The sequence below is a fragment of the Sturnira hondurensis genome, unplaced genomic scaffold (genome assembly GCF_014824575.4).
Source record: "Sturnira hondurensis isolate 20B ecotype Veracruz unplaced genomic scaffold, ASM1482457v3 Scaffold0000167, whole genome shotgun sequence".
Lineage (NCBI taxonomy): Eukaryota > Metazoa > Chordata > Mammalia > Chiroptera > Phyllostomidae > Sturnira > Sturnira hondurensis.
The window spans coordinates 1,589,042-1,605,953 of NW_028072798.1; the positions used below are offsets into that span (position 1 = coordinate 1,589,042).

General features: G+C 42.2%; 1 protein-coding gene across 8 annotated transcripts in view; it reads right to left on the minus strand.

Annotated features, from left to right (window-relative positions):
- SYNE1 (spectrin repeat containing nuclear envelope protein 1) overlaps window positions 1–16,912 on the minus strand; it is a 407,591-nt gene that overhangs the window by 62,020 nt on the left and 328,659 nt on the right. For all 8 annotated transcript variants that reach the window (XM_037051212.1, XM_037051453.1, XM_037051603.1 and 5 more), the window contains 5 exons: window positions 15,081–15,175; window positions 11,965–12,199; window positions 9,762–9,956; window positions 6,768–6,893; window positions 1,311–1,466 (listed from right to left, as the gene is read on the minus strand). In XM_037051212.1, coding sequence (XP_036907107.1) covers window positions 1,311–1,466; window positions 6,768–6,893; window positions 9,762–9,956; window positions 11,965–12,199; window positions 15,081–15,175 — 807 coding nt within the window. The remainder of the gene's footprint in view (window positions 1–1,310; window positions 1,467–6,767; window positions 6,894–9,761; window positions 9,957–11,964; window positions 12,200–15,080; window positions 15,176–16,912) is intronic.

The window sequence follows — 16,912 nt, forward strand, 5'->3', positions numbered from 1 at the left end:
TCTGAGGCACGAAGAGCAGCGTGGCTAACGCCGGACAAGTGGGGGGGGGGGGAAGAGCTCTCTACCGTAGCCTAGTTGGCCCGAAGAGGGAGGCACAAGAAGCTCCTTCTCAGACGCCCCTGCCTATCCTTCGGACACCTGCTGCTCCCGGGGCAGGTTCCGGTGCCTTTTCCCAACACACCTGCTCGTAGCCTCCACAACAACCTGTCACTGCCACGCCCACCTGCGTTCAAGGTTTCTCCTCTCCCACCAGCATTTCCTCCATTCTCTGCAGTCTACTCTGCCCTTGGTTGGCTTACAACGTTTACATTGTTTTAGCTTGTTTCTACCCAGTTTTTCTTCACAGTATAGATTCTTCTGAACTGACTTTAGTCTCAGCTCAGTGGTAAACTTGGTAAATAGCGACATCTACTATGGCTTGTGACACTCACAATCATCGATGTGACTGATTCATTGAACCAAGATGGATCACAGCCTATGATGCACCAGGCAAGGTGACCAGGTACAGGGAGCAACATGACAGCCACGGTGCCTGCTTCCTGGAGTGGAAGGTCTCAGAGCCCTGGGTCAAGGCCTCTTCTCACTGTGGGCCTTTAATCAGTGTCATTCCTCTTGCCTTGCATGTCTTCTCATGACCCGTCCACCAACCTTTTCCTTTCATTTCCAATCAAAACCCAATCTGGGATCTCTTTCAAAGTGCTGTGCACATAGAAGGTACTTATAAATGAAGGGAGTAGGGCTAAAAATGCTGTGGACCATGAATTATTAAAAACAACCAAGATAAATCCACGGTAACAATAAATGTGCCATGTATAAAACCTGCTCCACAGTGTTATCTAACATTGCACATAAAACAATGGTTTTCACATGTTTAAAGTAAGGAACAGACCACCAATGTCCACTTACCAAAACCACATCTGTGAACCACAAAACTGTGCTTCCTCTTAAAAATATTGCACCAGCCAGTGAAACAGAGAGCAAAATCCAGTTTGAATGCATCTCACATATAATAGTAAGATATAATTGTGTTCATCTGAGGTATTTTTAATTGAACTCATTGGGGTGGCATTGGTTCACAGAACAACACAGGTTTGGAGTGCACAACTCACCAAACATCAACTGCTCACTGCATTGCACACAGATGGCCCAAAGTTCACCTAAAATGTTTTGTAATAACCACAGCATTCTCCCTTCATGTATACTGTGAGTTACAAGATGGGTCTAAATATGGGCCTAGCCATTTGACATTCCAAATCACCTCCCACTTTTCCACCTTTCTGAGCTAATGCTGAGTCTAGAAGGCATCGTACCTGGTGACAGAGTTCTTCCCACTGCCTTTGCAGAAGCTCCACGCGTTCGTTCAGGATGGAGATATCATCGGCACTGATGTAGGCACAGAGGGTGTCCTTCAATAGGGTCAGCTGTGCCAGGTCGTCTGTCCAGGTCCCCACTGCATTTTCCAATTCCTAGATTGAAAAACAAACAAACAAGCAAACTTGAATACACATGGACATCCAACCTCAACAATTTCTGCAGTGTATTCAAAATTTCTTCTGGATACAATTACCTTTCCATTCCACTCTGTTTGAACATCTAACCTGATATCTAGTTATTTTCTTCCTACAGAATTTGATAATTTGCCAAGTTCTGAAAAATATCTGGTTGCTTGCAGAATCTTCCTATCATCTACTTATCATTTCACTGATCTTTTTGGATCATCTTTTCTAAGTTGAAGTTGCATTACGTCATTGATTAGTACTTTACTTTTAAACTGACTTCATAAACTCCTTGTACATCCTCTTTTTTTGTCCCAGATTATCGATCATGTTAATAAAGTACTGTTTTAAAAACTCATATGCCTAGATTGAACTTTCATCTTCAAACACTGATTTGCTACCTTCTGTGACATAGACTTATATGGAACAGTGAGAAGATCTGGTTTGTTTTTATTTTATTTTATATTTTATTTAATTGTTCAAGTACAGTTGTCTCCATCTCCCCACTACTCCCCCCACCCCAGTCATCCCCACTTCCCACCCTTGATCCTACCCCTCTTTGGTTTTGTCCATGCGTCCTTTATTCATGTTCCTGAAAACCCTTCCCCCTCTCCCCTCACTTTAAAAGAGTGGGCTGAATGCATTTTCTACTAAATTAGAGGTTTCTTTAGGTAACTTGTTCAAATATATGTATTCTGATTTTGGGGGGAATGACCGAAGAAAAGTTTTCACAAAACAACATTTGAATAAGTTCACACTAGTTTTTGCAATGTTTGAACAGATTTTGCAGTTTGTATAACTCCTGCTTTTTGCTAGCTCTTGATGATTTAGGATTCCAGCTAATTTAGTATATAAATAGAGCAGTTCACATGGCTTTTTCCCTCCCTTTTTGTCTCTTCACACAGCAGACAAGTTCCCAGTGGCAAAGGCAATTAACTGCACTGCCAGAGGCTAACTTCCTAGGCAATTTAGGCAAACGAGGATTCAGCCTGAATTTTGTAGCTAATTGTTTTGTTTTGCTGCTCGGGGTAGTTTGGAGGAAGAGTAGCAAAGACCTAGACCAAAATGCATCCATTTAATCTCCAAACTTAATAGCAGGGCGTGTTTGTAAGCATGGTGTATTTTGGGGAGACGAGGTCCTGCGGAAACAATATTTGGCCGAAAGACCCAATCATCCAGACATATTAAACATGTAGCATTTCTGTTTATATCCACAGACGTATTAAATTGGCATACCAGTGTAAAGGTTTTCCTCTTTTTATAACAGTTGCTAACCTCCAACTCAAACATCAGCTTTAGTGCATGGAGTGAGAAAGTAACAATGGCAACACTGGAAACCAACGCGTTCAGACTGACTCCCTGAAATGAGTCCTGGTGGTAAAAATAAAGCCTTTGGGTTCAGGCAGCCTTGACGTTTCCTAACTCTGAAAAGTTATTAAGCTTCTAGAAGTCTCAGTTTTCACATCTGTACAAAGGGAATCAAAGGTTGTTCTCGTGAGCTCATGTTCATGCCAACTGAGGTCATGGGACAGAGTCACTGGCTTGGAGGAGAAGCTAATAAAAGCCCTGCATATTGGAGGTTTGCTTTAATTATTTGTCAAGAACGAACAATCGCAGGTTTAAAATAAATACTTTGTAATCTTCGCATACTTAAGGATTCACACCTCGAGGTAATAGTTCACTCACCATCCACGATCTAAAGCACACTAACTTTTAAAACGAGTTTATACGTTTTACTAGGAGGCAGATACGTATTTCATCAGCAATGCTAAGCCAACATTTCGATGGGGTTCACCCAGTGGCAGCGTCAGGTTTCACATTTCACCTCTTTCACCTGTCACTTCAGCAGCCAAATCTGACCTAGCAATCCTGGCCGGGGCGGGGGGCTTCCCCTGTCCCGTTTTGCCCAAGAGCTCACCCTCATCCGATGATGAATCCTGGTCGTGGAGCATCTGTGCCGCCGTTTCCTTGCATGCGGCATCAAGAGGTCCCTACATATCCCTACGTCTTCTCCAAAAACCGCCCTCCTCCATCTCGTGTTGCAGTGAGCATCCCTCGCACTGGAGAATTGAGAGAAAGCCCCCAGAGCCTCCTTCCTCACCTGCCTGTGATGCTGTTCTATGACAAATCACAGCAAGATGGACAATTACGATACAAATCAGTGCTACACGGTCGCAGGTACTGCCACCCTGGGTCGGTCCTCACACCCACAGCCTGGCTGCCACCCTGGGTCGGTCCTCACACCCACAGCCTGGCACTTCTTCGGTGAGCTCATGTGTCGCCTGCTCTTGCGTTCACCTCGGGCTCCGTCCTCTCATCTTCTCATTGGTCCAGACCCGTCCGCCTTGGAAACCTTTCCTTCTTGTCGCCCACTAAGAAGTGTCATCCATCAGGAGGTCACACAGTGTGCTTGTGCGGCCCTCAGTGTCAAACACGGCTTGACTGTCTTGCCCACAGCCTCAATGTTATTTTTAAGTTGGCGGCGGCAGTGGGCCAAAGAGTAGGTAGGGCCAGTTTTTCCAGCTCAAGGGTCATCCCAAGGATAGTCTCAACTGTTGTTCAGAGACACTCGTGTTGTTCCCATGTCTAAATATCTTAATGCTGGCATTAAAAAAGATGCGACTCTTCAACAGTTGTCAGAGGATTACGGTTGAGAATTAACGTGTGTAAAAATTGCATTCCGTGCCAGGCCTGAAACGTCCCAAAGCTCAGTTCTGTGATTAAATTGCTATGAAGATTTATACATATATTGCAAAAAAAAGGGTAGCATTTCAAATGTATTCCTTTCGATAAATTCTATTTTATTACAAAATAAATTTAAATACTGGAAGGATAGCAGGCCTTCAAGTGAATCTTCTGTAATTCTCTCAAATTATTTTCACTGAGGATTAGTTTCTCAGCTCAACAGAATAACTTCCGTGTACTTTTCTCAACGTAAGAAATAGTGTTTCCTTGGAAACTTGAGATGGTGAAGGGGCCCTTGCAGGTGTTGGGCTCTGGCACGGGTACCCTGTGGCGTGTCTGCTTTGGGCCGAGACCTGTACATGGCAGTGTCTCATCAGTGTGGGTTCAGAGCTCCCCCGTGTTCATGGTGGCGTTCTGTTCTGTTGTCGGAGCACCCCTGTCTCAGACGACTCTGGTTGCTGAGTTCTGATAACTTCCAGGTCCAGCTTGAGACAAGGTCGGTTGCTGTGCCTGAACAGGCTCTGGATAGAGAAGTGTCACCTCAGGGTGCATGAGAGGGGTCGTGGTCTACTGCAGGGCTGTGATGTCAGCCTCGGAAGCAGGCTGAGCGGGGGTCTCTTGCTGGGATGGAGATGAGTCTATCTCCTCAGGGGGCTTTGGAAGGACCTCCTGCTTGGTTGGAGATTTGATCACCTCAGTGGATTTTGCAAGATGAGTCTAGAACTTCTTCTCAGTTGCAGATGGATTAATCGCCTTAGGGGGCTCTGGTGTTATCAAAACCCCAAGATCCACATTCATATTAGGCAACCCTGATGCCGAGCTTCACCCGAACCTGGAAGGTGAAGGATTTTGGAGGCTGAGCTGGACCCTTTGGCTGGACTGGAGAAGGTCCAGCTCAGCCTGCACCAGGCTGGTGCAGGTTCTACACCAGCAAGAGGCAACTGTGGCAGACCTGAGCCCTTCCGCTCGAGTGAAGATTCAACATTTTCAGGGAGGGTTGGATGCTGATCTAAACTCCTTGGTTAACCAACAAGATTTCAAAAACTCAGGAAACACTGTAGACGGAGCCCAGTCTTCCTCCTGGGATGACGATGCTTCTCCCATCTCCGGGGTTTCTGGTAGATGAGCTGAGGAGTTGATGAAGGTTCCGGTTTCCCAGGGGCCTCTGCAGGCAGAGCTGAGGCTTCCTGGTGAAATGGCGAAGGTTCAAAGTCTTCAGATATAAATGAAGACTCAAGCGGGGCGTTTGCTGATCCAAAGGCCAGGGCTCAGTGAGCCCAGGGAAACAGGTCAACAGGACAGGGTGCAGGGCCAACTCCTGAGGCTGTGCTGTCTGGACCGGCAGCCACAACAGCCACCAGTGAAAAGGAGCCGTGAGGCCCAGAGGTGCGGCTCAGACATGACCGGCAGAGGTTCCGGGTACAGCGAGCAGCCCGGGCAAGTGGGGTGCCGGCACCGTGTGCTGAGCCAGAGCCAACAGTCGGCAGCCCCGTCACCACTGGCAGCTGTGTCATGCCTGTGCTCCTTAGCAACAAACTGCTACCTTTGATTTTCCCTAAATCTGACTCACGTTTCAAAGAATAGCAGTCAATTTTAATATCAAAGAAAAATTCTTATATGCATACTTTTTATAACTTCTAGATTTATTTTTATTTATATTTTTCCCTTTATTGAAAAATAAAGAGAAACTAGGGTAAAACTAGTCAAAAAATTATACAGGTTTCCAGTGCAGAATTACACAACACCAAATCAAGTCTCTTTCCATCACTACTTATCCCACATAGACTCACCTTCCCCTCCCTCCACCCTTTCCCCCAGCAATCGCCACATGGTTGTCTGTGTCCATGAGTAATTAATCTTCCTTAAATGTTTACCTTAGCCAAAGTGAAGCAGAGAACTGATTAAAAACCAAATTATGTAAGCATGCATAAAGGTTTAAACAGAATTACTTTAGTGTAGTAATTCACAAATGGCAGGGAATACAATGACTCATATAATTTGGGGAACAAAACACTTTTAAAGGCAGTTTCGAGTTGACCTGCCCAGGGCTCAGCAGGGCACTGCTGTTCCTGCCCGGTCCTTGGCTACACAGGTGTGCCTGGAACTCCTCCTAAAGCCCCACATCCTGGTGCTCCCAGTGAGCTCACGACGCAGGAGTGGTCTGCACGAGCCACTGACCTGCTTCCGAGTGTGATTTGAGGTGTTGGTCACTACCTGTAAGTAGCTAGGGCCCTGAGTGACTAGAGAACGGTGTCTCCGTACAGAAACCGAGACCAGCTCTTCACGTTTCATGTTTCCTTAGGGTAGATTCTGGAGGGCGGGGCGGGCTCCTCCAGGGCCGCTGTCTGCAGAATTTCCAAGCTGCCCAGCCTCCCTTTTCTTTCTGTAAACTAGACCCTTCTGCTAAAATGCCCCTCCAGTGCAGATGCTTTAAAAGACTGCTGTTATTGCAGTAGACCGGGAACTTGCACCTACACGTAGATGGCTATAGAGTTTGACCTGATGACGCATTCAGAAGCGGTATTACTGCAAACGCACACAACCAGGACGGTCAACAGTAAGAAGAGCCCAAACCGGATGACTCACCTTGCAGCGCATTTGCTCCACTTGCAGCTCTTCGTGGTGATCTGGGAGAGGCTGGGAGAGCTTCTTTTTGAAAGTTCGGAGTTTCTCCAGGGATTCAGCTATTCCATTCCCACATTTTTCCCAGTCCTAAATTGGGAGGAGAAAGGAATTGCATGTATTTTTTTTTTTGGTAGGAAATTGGAAAAATAAAAAACACTCTTCTTAACCTCCATATTTCAATTATTAACTGATTTTTTTATGAGACACCTGCATTTCTTTTGTAATTAAAAAAGGTAAAAAAAAATAAAGGAAACATAATGGAGACTTGACTCTTTACAGCACCCTACCTACAAATGAACTCTTATCTGGTGCCTCAGTGCCAATGCAAATTAAATTCAACTAACAAATGCCCTCAATTTTGCCGAGTAGTCTCCATTCCTGGCCTCCAACCTCCCCCCAACCTCAATCCACAACAATCCTCCCCACTGACCACTCCCCACAACTTAAATTTCTGAGCTCAAATAAAGACACCTCTCTAAAAGAGAGTTGCTTTTAGCACTTAGTGTGGTGCCAAATCACGCTGCATTTTTCCTCACATTATCTCTTCCATCATTACTGGTCTTTCTCTGTCTGGGTTCTTCTACATTCCCTTCTGGTGCCTTATTTTCAACACAGCAACCCATAGGTGCTATTTGTTAAAACTGCCTTCCTTAAGAAGTGTTGACTAACATTCCTTCATGCTCAAAACACCTTTTGGTTTCTAACTAAAATGAGAATTTGGTTCAAGTTTCTCATTTTTAAATTCCTTTAGGGATTTTGTAGGAACCATTATGAAGGACACGTGGACAATAACGAGGAGGGGGTGGAAACAGGGAAGGGAGGTGAGGAGGGCTGGGGTGGTGAGGGGTGGATGCGGGAAAGGCAGAACACTGTACCTGAACAACAATAAAAAATGTTAAAATAAATAAATAAATAATAAAAATTAAAAAATAAATTTCTTTAGGGGATTTCTTTGTCCTAGAGTGTATAACCACATTCCCTCTTCCCATTCACTGGAAACAAACAAATATACAGACCACAAAAAGCAGCCTATCTTGTCCAGATTTGTTCTAGTTCTCCTTATCAAAATCGCTCTGTGTTCCCAGGCCATATTTCAGTTCATACACTTAGTCCATGAACGCTAAGCAAAATGAATATAGACAGAAAGATCCTCTCTCTACTCAATTAAATCACCACACACTCTGAAATGTATCAAACTAAAAATTCACTGATCTAAAAGAGAAAATGTAGACTCCTTTTTTTTCATAACAAAATTAGGTGACCGTAAAGCAGGTGACCATGCAGGAAATAGAATTATAATGATTATATTACTCAGAGCATTAAATTAAGAGCTAAAAGTAGATAAGCATTATATTGTACTTGTGGGGAAAAGAGACAGTAAAATGAGACTGTCTAAACATTAGTATTGAGCTTCATACACTCCTTAGGTAAATAGGACCTAGCGTATGATTCCAAATGCACTTTAACAAGAACAGGGATTTCCTTTTCAAGGACTGCTTGGGTTCTGAAGCTATGACTCGGTCTCTTTACTACTTGAATTATAAGGAAACAACTAAATGCCACAGTCTGCAAACATCTATCACAGTGGACGTTTCACCAGCCAACAAGGAGACTGACAAGAAAAGCAAATGCAGTGACTCAACCATCTCGCCTTCTTAGGTCTTAGGAATGTATCCAATAATCACATCACAAATAAAGAAAAATATGTGATTAACATGTTGTCTACAGAATGAGTTGCAATGATTTGAATCCTTTCCTGAAAGCAAATATGGACAAAAAAGAAGCAGACATATTGTATCGCTGACGAATCCTGCTGTGTGTAAATAATAGTTCTTTAACAGATGCTCAGTGGCATTTTTGATTAATTGTTTCCTACACACAAGGCGATATATTACTAAGTAAAATTTAATAGAATGAACCAATGGGAGTGTATACTTTAAGCATTAAAAAACATGTATTCCATTTACTTTAGTTATTACTTTGAGCCAAAAAGGTGATGGGCCGAGTTTAATAGACAATCGCATTTAATAGACAATCGCATTCAACAGTTGGTGGGTATCAACATAATAAAACTTAAGTACTTAGCTGTGTTCACTTTCTAAAAATGATAGTGTCAACAATGATAATTGCCATCACTTATTGAGAGCTCAATATGTGCTGTTTGGTTGACCTTCAATATTGCATTAAATCCTTCCAGTGCCGTACAAGGGAGGTATTATCTATTACACTCACTTTAAAGATGAGGAAACTGAGGCTTAGGTAGGTTGAGTCAACCCTTACTTGCTTTATTATAGTTTCAACTTGGGTTTATCAAAGCATAGAGCCCACACTCCTTTTCAACTGCTGATTTAATTATGTGTTACACGTGGGTTTGGAAAGTGAGGGAGAAAAGCAAATGGTGGGAAGTCTGGATAAATTTACATTTTTCCTAAATTTGCTGTATGACCGGCCTGCAGCCGGTAGCTGATGAAAGGACAATACCCCTCCAGGAGATTTTTATCTCAAAGCAACATGCTTAGATAAGCTGTGATCCAATCAAAGGATCTTCTTGGATAGGTTTTTTCCTGCTATAAAATAAGAGATATCAATCTTGAAAACCCCTTTGGAGTCTTCGATTGGGGAGTGGACTCTACCCTTTGCATTCCTGTCTGGGTTTGTACAGTCACCACAGGGCTCCTGGCTTCGCACCAGCCAGTAATCAGAACGCATCACTTGAATGGTCTTGTGAGACTTAAAGCTACTTTGTGGGGGGGTTTTCCTGGAAGACAAATGGCTGAAAATTGAAAAAGTCTCCAGCTTATGCAAGACAGGACAAAGTCTTAAATAAAACCCAGGGGATCAAAATACTGTAGGTTCAAGGATGACCTTTGCATTATTTGATTTGCAGGACACCACGACTCTCGAAGCTGATGTGCACACTATAGGACACCACAAGGAGGGAGGGGCTGAACTCACTTTCAACAAGAAGGCCAGTTTCTTCTTCTGTTCCTCCAGGCGCACCCTGGCGGATTTCCATTTCTCTTGGATCTCCGTGAGTTCAGCCTGCAAGGCGGCCTCAGCCCCGCTGTCTGCAGACAGCAGGAGCTGCTTGCCCGCCTCCACGGTCAGGATGTAGCTGCCTTGTTGTCGCAGGAACACTCTTTCTTTGAACTGAGAGAAACCATAGCTTTTTACTTTCTCATTCTCTCCTTTTCACCATTTCCCTACTATAGGTATTCTTAAATGACCCTAAAGTTTTGCATACAGAGCATGCCCTCTTTTATTCTGCAAGCATTTGCTGAACTAGTACTTTGTGCATGAATGACACAACGTGTAAATGAATGGGAATTCAGCAGGAAGAGGCCCAGCAGTGTCTGCCTCTAGGTGAAAGGCAATCATGATGCGATATGAAAACTGCTCTGTTACATCGTTTTTTGTGTGTGTGTGTATGGGATTTGAACATTTTTTTTATTATGATCTTTATATTTTTGCACAAGGAGGACTTCTCGAAGTGGCAAAGCCCCGACGAGTCTATTGAAAGACATATAAACACAACCAGTTTTAGGATCCGGCATCATGTGGGGCCAGGAGTCACGAGAGAGCACCTTCCCTGTGGAACAATGAGGAGGGACTAATCCACTGAACCAGGTAAATATGAATGCAGGACACGGGAGGTAGTTTTCCGTGGCTAGAATATAGGATGCATGTAAGAAAGTGGTAGAAGATGAGGCAAGACCACACCTTGCATAGGAATTTGGTTTTTAAAATAAAAGTGACTGAGATTCACAGAAGAATATTAAGCAGGAAAGTGATGTGTCTGTGGGAAGCATGTAGCAGTAGGGTGGGCAGTGCAACTGAAGAAGAGTGTAGACAGGATCTTCTAAGACAGGTTAGGAAGTTATTATCTATCGAGACAAGAAATCATGAGCCCCTACTGTAAGGCAGTGGCATCAGGGATGGAAACTTGAGGACTGTGAGACAGGGGGAGGGAGAGAAGAAGAAGGGTATAAGTATAGAACGGCTCTAGGGTTGCTGGCCGACAGACCAGCTAGCTGGTGACAGCCTTTCCTTGGATTAGGAACATGGGAAATGGGCTGATAGAGAATAGTTGGCCCAGAGAACCCAGGCTTTGTTGAAACCCACAGAGTAGGTCATCTCTATGATGCATATAGACATAAATTTGAAAGGCGGCTGAATCATGGCAGCTGAAAGGCAGCTGAGAGCTCAGCAGGTGAACGTGACTGGAAGATACCAAGTTGGCCATCCTCTGCTGGTAGGGGGCAGTTGAAGCCATGGATGTAGATGAGATCTCTCAGAGGAGTGAGGAGGAAAAAGGAAGCAGAGACCAGCGACCTTCAAAGGGAAGAGGAACCCACGCAATGCACTGGGAAGGTCCGATGAGAGCCCTAGGAGGTATCTAGCCAAGAGGCTGGAATCCCCACTTTCCTGGCTGATAAAAGTAAGGAGCTAGCCCAGGAATGGACAAGCGGGACTGAGCCTTTATCTCCTCTGGAATACTTCAGTGATACGCTTAAATGGCTCAGGAGTGAAATATGTGAGACCCACGGAGGGTTTTTCNAGGTGAACGTGACTGGAAGATACCAAGTTGGCCATCCTCTGCTGGTAGGGGGCAGTTGAAGCCATGGATGTAGATGAGATCTCTCAGAGGAGTGAGGAGGAAAAAGGAAGCAGAGACCAGCGACCTTCAAAGGGAAGAGGAACCCACGCAATGCACTGGGAAAGCCCGATGAGAGCCCTAGGAGGTATCTAGCCAAGAGGCTGGAATCCCCACTTTCCTGGCCGATAAAAGTAAGGAGCTAGCCCAGGAATGGACAAGCGGGACTGAGCCTTTATCTCCTCTGGAATACTTCAGTGATACACGCTTAAATGGCTCAGGAGTGAAATATGTGAGACCCACGGAGGGTTTTTCTTCCCTTTCCTGTCCACCCCTGCTGGGTGACCGGGGTGTGGGAAGCGGGAGTCTTTGTCCAAGGCTGAAACTTGCCACACTGTCATCCATAAACATGGGCTTTGGAATACAGCCATTTTCTACGTGCCTGTGGACATTTGAGAACAACAGTTGTCTTCATTCCCATGTCACTCCAGACCCTTGTGAAGCACCGAGGTGAGGGCACAGTGGAAATGCAGAAGTTCAACGACAGCGTGCTCTGCCCCTTACCTGCACTTCATCGAAGAGGGTCCTCGCTTGCTGCAGTGGTATTGGGACACTTCCGAGACCAGTCATGGGCAGATAGGACACTTCCACCAACCATTTACGCAGCTTTTCTGCCATCTCCCTATAGCGTTGCCACTGGCGGATCTGGCTGTCGATGATGCCTCTCCTTTGCTGGGCCCTGCGAATCACTCCTTGCCACTGATTGCTGAGAAGTGTCAACTTCAGGCTGAATTCATCCCTGGTGAACAGACCACATAGGTGGAAACACTGTTATCCTGGACGTAGTTACGTTATCAACCAGCGTACACGTACTCGGTGACTGCAAGCCCTGAGAAGTGATCCAGGGCAGAAATTTCCAGATATCCTGTTATAATCTATTATTAGGTCTATTGTGAGTCCATTTAAGATTAATAACAATTATAATATTGGTGTTTAAAAACGGTGAGTGTTCTCATGTTTTAGCACAAGTTGAAGGCCTATGTATAAGGTCAATGTCATTTGCTCTTTCCCCGAGTGCAGAAGAGGGGAGGGAGCCCAGGGTAGCGGTCACGATGGGAATGGCCACCCACTCTGAGCACACCCATGGCCGTGTCTATAGCATGTGACAGCACCTTCTGTGAGTGACAGCCGAGAAAACAGGGAGAATGGCTTATCTATGACTTCCTCCTCAGCTGGAATGATAAACCACTTTGAATGAACAAAACTTGGTTATTTTAGTGAAGCAGGAGCCACTTAAATAAAATTATGTTATTTTATTTTATTTTTTCCAATTTTTTTATTTAACTATTTTTTTAAGTACAGTTTTCTGTCTATTACACCCATCCCATCCCACCCCCCAAAATTATGTTATTTTAAAAAGCCGTAGTCCATAAAGGTTCAGTATATCTTCACAATACATAGCCCTAATCTTTAGCAAGTTTTTCTGCGTACTAAGTTATATTGTCCCTTCTACTTTTAAAATTTGTTTTGCTTTGTTCTTAGAAAAACAAAAGCTATTAGTTATCGCTCTTTGTACAAATGTTGTATACATATCCATATACCTAGAGCTACTAAACTTTAATTAAGCTTTTTCAATTTCCAAGTAAATAATAGCAATTTTTAGCTTGGTTTTCATAATTCTGTATTTCACCTTTAAAAATGTTGGTACTTTTTTATTAGGTTTTCTTTATCATTCAATTTTTAGTCTAGAACTTATTTGTCCATTATCAAATAGAATGAGTTTCTTTATAGATCACTGTTGTTGACACATTTTAGCACTAATGTATAACATTACTCATTTTTTCTCTATAATATTAGCTTTGCTTTCATTCCCTAGATATGCCATTTTCCCTCTGGGGGTTTCAGATTTAAATTGGAGTTACTCTTCTGGATTCAGATTCTCGATACCTCTTATTATCTAGATACCCCTTTAAACGCTGATTTTGTAACCAAAAGTGTTCTTTCTGTTTCTGTTTTTGAAAGAAAATTTCTGATATTTATAATCTAATTGTGGTAGAACCAAATACGACTGATTAGGGTTACGAGACTCTCTCACCTATGAAAACGTGTGACTCCAGGATTTGAGACTCCCCCGCAACAGGAGGGTATCTGCCTATTCTCCCTCCCCCCCACCGAGATGCCCACCCAGGGTCTTTGGGAGCCCCCGTCCTCACTGTGCAGAGCAGAGCTGTGCTGAGCTACTGCATGAGGACTGCCTTATACATAAATAACATGGTCCCCACTGCTGAGCTTGACCTCTAAAACACAAAATTCATACCTGAAAATTTAAAACACCATACATGGGTCATCTGTGGCCTTCCTACTGTCAACATGCTCTAATCTGAATTTTTTCTTCATTGGCAATTTTAAAAATTATTCTCGCGTCCAACCCTCATATTTCCATCCCTTGGTGTTTTTCCCTGTGAGCATTTACAATTTAATAGATGTTGGCTTGTGCATGAATTTTAAACTTTATTTTACTTAATGACTCAAACGTTTGTTATATTGTGATAGAGCTGGCTAAGGCAGCATAAAGCAAAAGATAAGTTAATTGCATCTGATTTTGTCTTATTTTGAAGGACTTAAATTCTCTGTAGAGTTCACATTCAATTTGGCTTAGCCTAGAATAAACACAGTATCACATTTTGTTGTTCCAAGCTTAACCATGGAAGTCTTCCATGCTCTTCCAAAGAAATATTCACTTAAAACCGAAATTGCTTCCAAAACATTTTTTAAAAAATCCTCTTAATAAAAATGATTTACTTTCTATTTTTTTTTAAAAAAACAATAGTAAGTTTGTTATAATCAGGACTAGTAGTCCTAAATTAGGAAAGATATATGTATATGATAAAATAAATAAAGTTTATACTGTAAATATCACCCAAAGTACAGATGGGATGGCATAAATATTGATCCTAGGAAATGCAAAGGTAGTACGAAGTCATCAATTCACATTCCACAAATCTAACTAGGAGCTAGATATTACTTGTGCATTTTTTATAAAAAGAGAATCTGCTAAGTAAGTGAAAAGGAAAAGGATTTCAGGTTGAGTGTAATCTGACTTGAGGCAGCCTGCTGTTTGCAAATCTGGTGGATTTCTCACGGTTTGAGAGAACTGTCTGGTCCTGACTAAAAAACCAAGTTCACAAACTCCAGGCTTGCTTCTGTGCTATACAGTTTCGTGACCTTGGTCAGATCAGGTCACGTTTCTAGACCTCAGGTTTTTCCATCTATAAGTAAGAATGATGACATAATTATCTGTATGCTCCTTTTAGGAATAAAATTTCTGTAATCATATGAGAGCCTTAGGAGCATCTGTTTTCAAGCCATTGCTACACCGTTGATACTGTTCATTCTGATCTACTTATTAATTCCAGTCTCCTACAGATGACTAGCAATGGTTGGCTAGGTGATTTCCAATTACTCTATGCCCTTCATATAATATAACAGCAATTCTTTAAAAAGATTCAATACTCAGTCATTTCAGAGATTCAGAGAAGCCTTTTCTCCAATTTACTAAGGCCCCACCACAGTACAATTGCCTGAGGAGAATTGGATATATGCCTCCTAATCTGCTCATTAAAAAGAAAATGACTAATTTACAGCAACCTTTCTTCTTAGTAATATATCAAAGATCCTACCTGTCATCAACTTGACCTTGTTCCAGAAGACGTTGCCCATCAGTAATGATTGAGTGCAAGATCTGTTGACGACTGAACATCTCTGCTTGAAACAACTTTTATTGAAAAAATAAAAAATACATACTTTAGAATTCTTAATTTTAAGGACCAGTTCTCTAATAAGTTTCCAAAAATTCTGGTTTAAGCAAGGTTATGAAAAATATCTCCAGCTGAATCAGGATACATGTTTGATCCTGCAGTGTAGAAATAATATTTCTTTAAAGTATCAATTAAGATATACATAAACTTTAATTTTTGTTTACTAAAACTGACTAAAAGTAGAACTATGTTCCCCCTCTTTCTTTTGAAATCACCTATAAAGTCACAGTTAACACATAAATTGTATTCTAGTTTTTTCTGTATGCAGAATTGGTTCTTTTCCAGACAGAGGCTCACTGAAAGCCTTTTAAAAAGAAGAATAGGGGGAAAAACACACCTTTTTTTAACTCACTATTTTTCAATTTTACTTGGCTAACAAAATTATCTCACTATCAAAAAATTCAACAGAAAGTATTTAAAACTTTTTCCATTGTTGTTTAAACAGCTTTATTAAGATATAATTAACAGACCACATAATCCACTTATTTAAAGTGCACAACTTAATGGTTTTTATTATATTTGCAGAGTTGTGCAACCAATACCACAATAAATCTTAGACCATTTTCATTACCCCCAAAAGGACTCCATAACCATTAAAAATCACTCCCTATTTCCTCTCAGTCCCCCAGCCCCAGGGAACCATGAATTTATTTTGTTTCTATGGATTTGCCTACTGTGGACATTACAAATAAATGGAATTATGCAATATTCTATCTCACGTGACTGGCTTCTCTTTACTCAGAGCACTGTTTTCAAGACTGATCTGGGTAGCAGTATATATCCGTACTGCATTCTTAAAAAATTTGCTGAATGGTATTCCACTGTATGCACATACCACATTTTGTTTACTTATTCTTCAGTAAGTTGGTGGGTATTTGGGTTGCTTCCACTTTTTTAGCTATTATGAATAACGCCGCTATAAACAATATTTTTGTACAAGTTTTTGCCCACACAGGTACATTTGTAAACACATACTTGCATTTCTCTTGGGTGAATCCCTCCTAGGAGCGGAAATACTGGGTCACATGGCAGCCCTACATTTAACAGTTTGGGGAACTGCCAAACTGTTCCAGGGAAGCTTCACCATTTTCACTTCCTACCAGCAATGTGTAAGGATTCCAATTTCTCCCTTCCCTCAAGACACAGAACTTTTTCATTGTAGCCCCCTAGTGGGTGTAAAGGGGTATGTCACTGCAGATTTCCTTCACTGTCTTTAATTTTCTCTTGGGTCAACTCAATAAAAGTGGACGTAAAAAGACCTTACGCATATTTAAATTTTCTGTTTCTTCAAGGTAAACAAAATGCTTTAAAATTAGTTGTATTCTCTTGAAGTTCTGCATTATGCCTTTTCTCTGCTTTCAGGTGAATCCTATCTTTCCATTTGCATGCGTTTTATAAACACGTGGAGCCACTTAGTCAGTAAGTGGCACCAGTAAATAGCAAAATAAAGACTCCTGGCAAACTAACTAATTTGCATGTTGTGTGTAGTTCTTTCTCAGTGTTTCTTCAGAAATGATTAGAATGTAATCTGATCGAGAGGCGCACTTGGAGATATTCGGTGACTCCATTCCCTAGTAGAAAATGCATAGATACTTTCTAAAGAAGACACGATTCTCATTTATTAATTAATTTTTATCAGAGCATACTCTCTTTGTTCACTAGCCTTGGCGATATTAATGTAGTCTGTAGCTCAA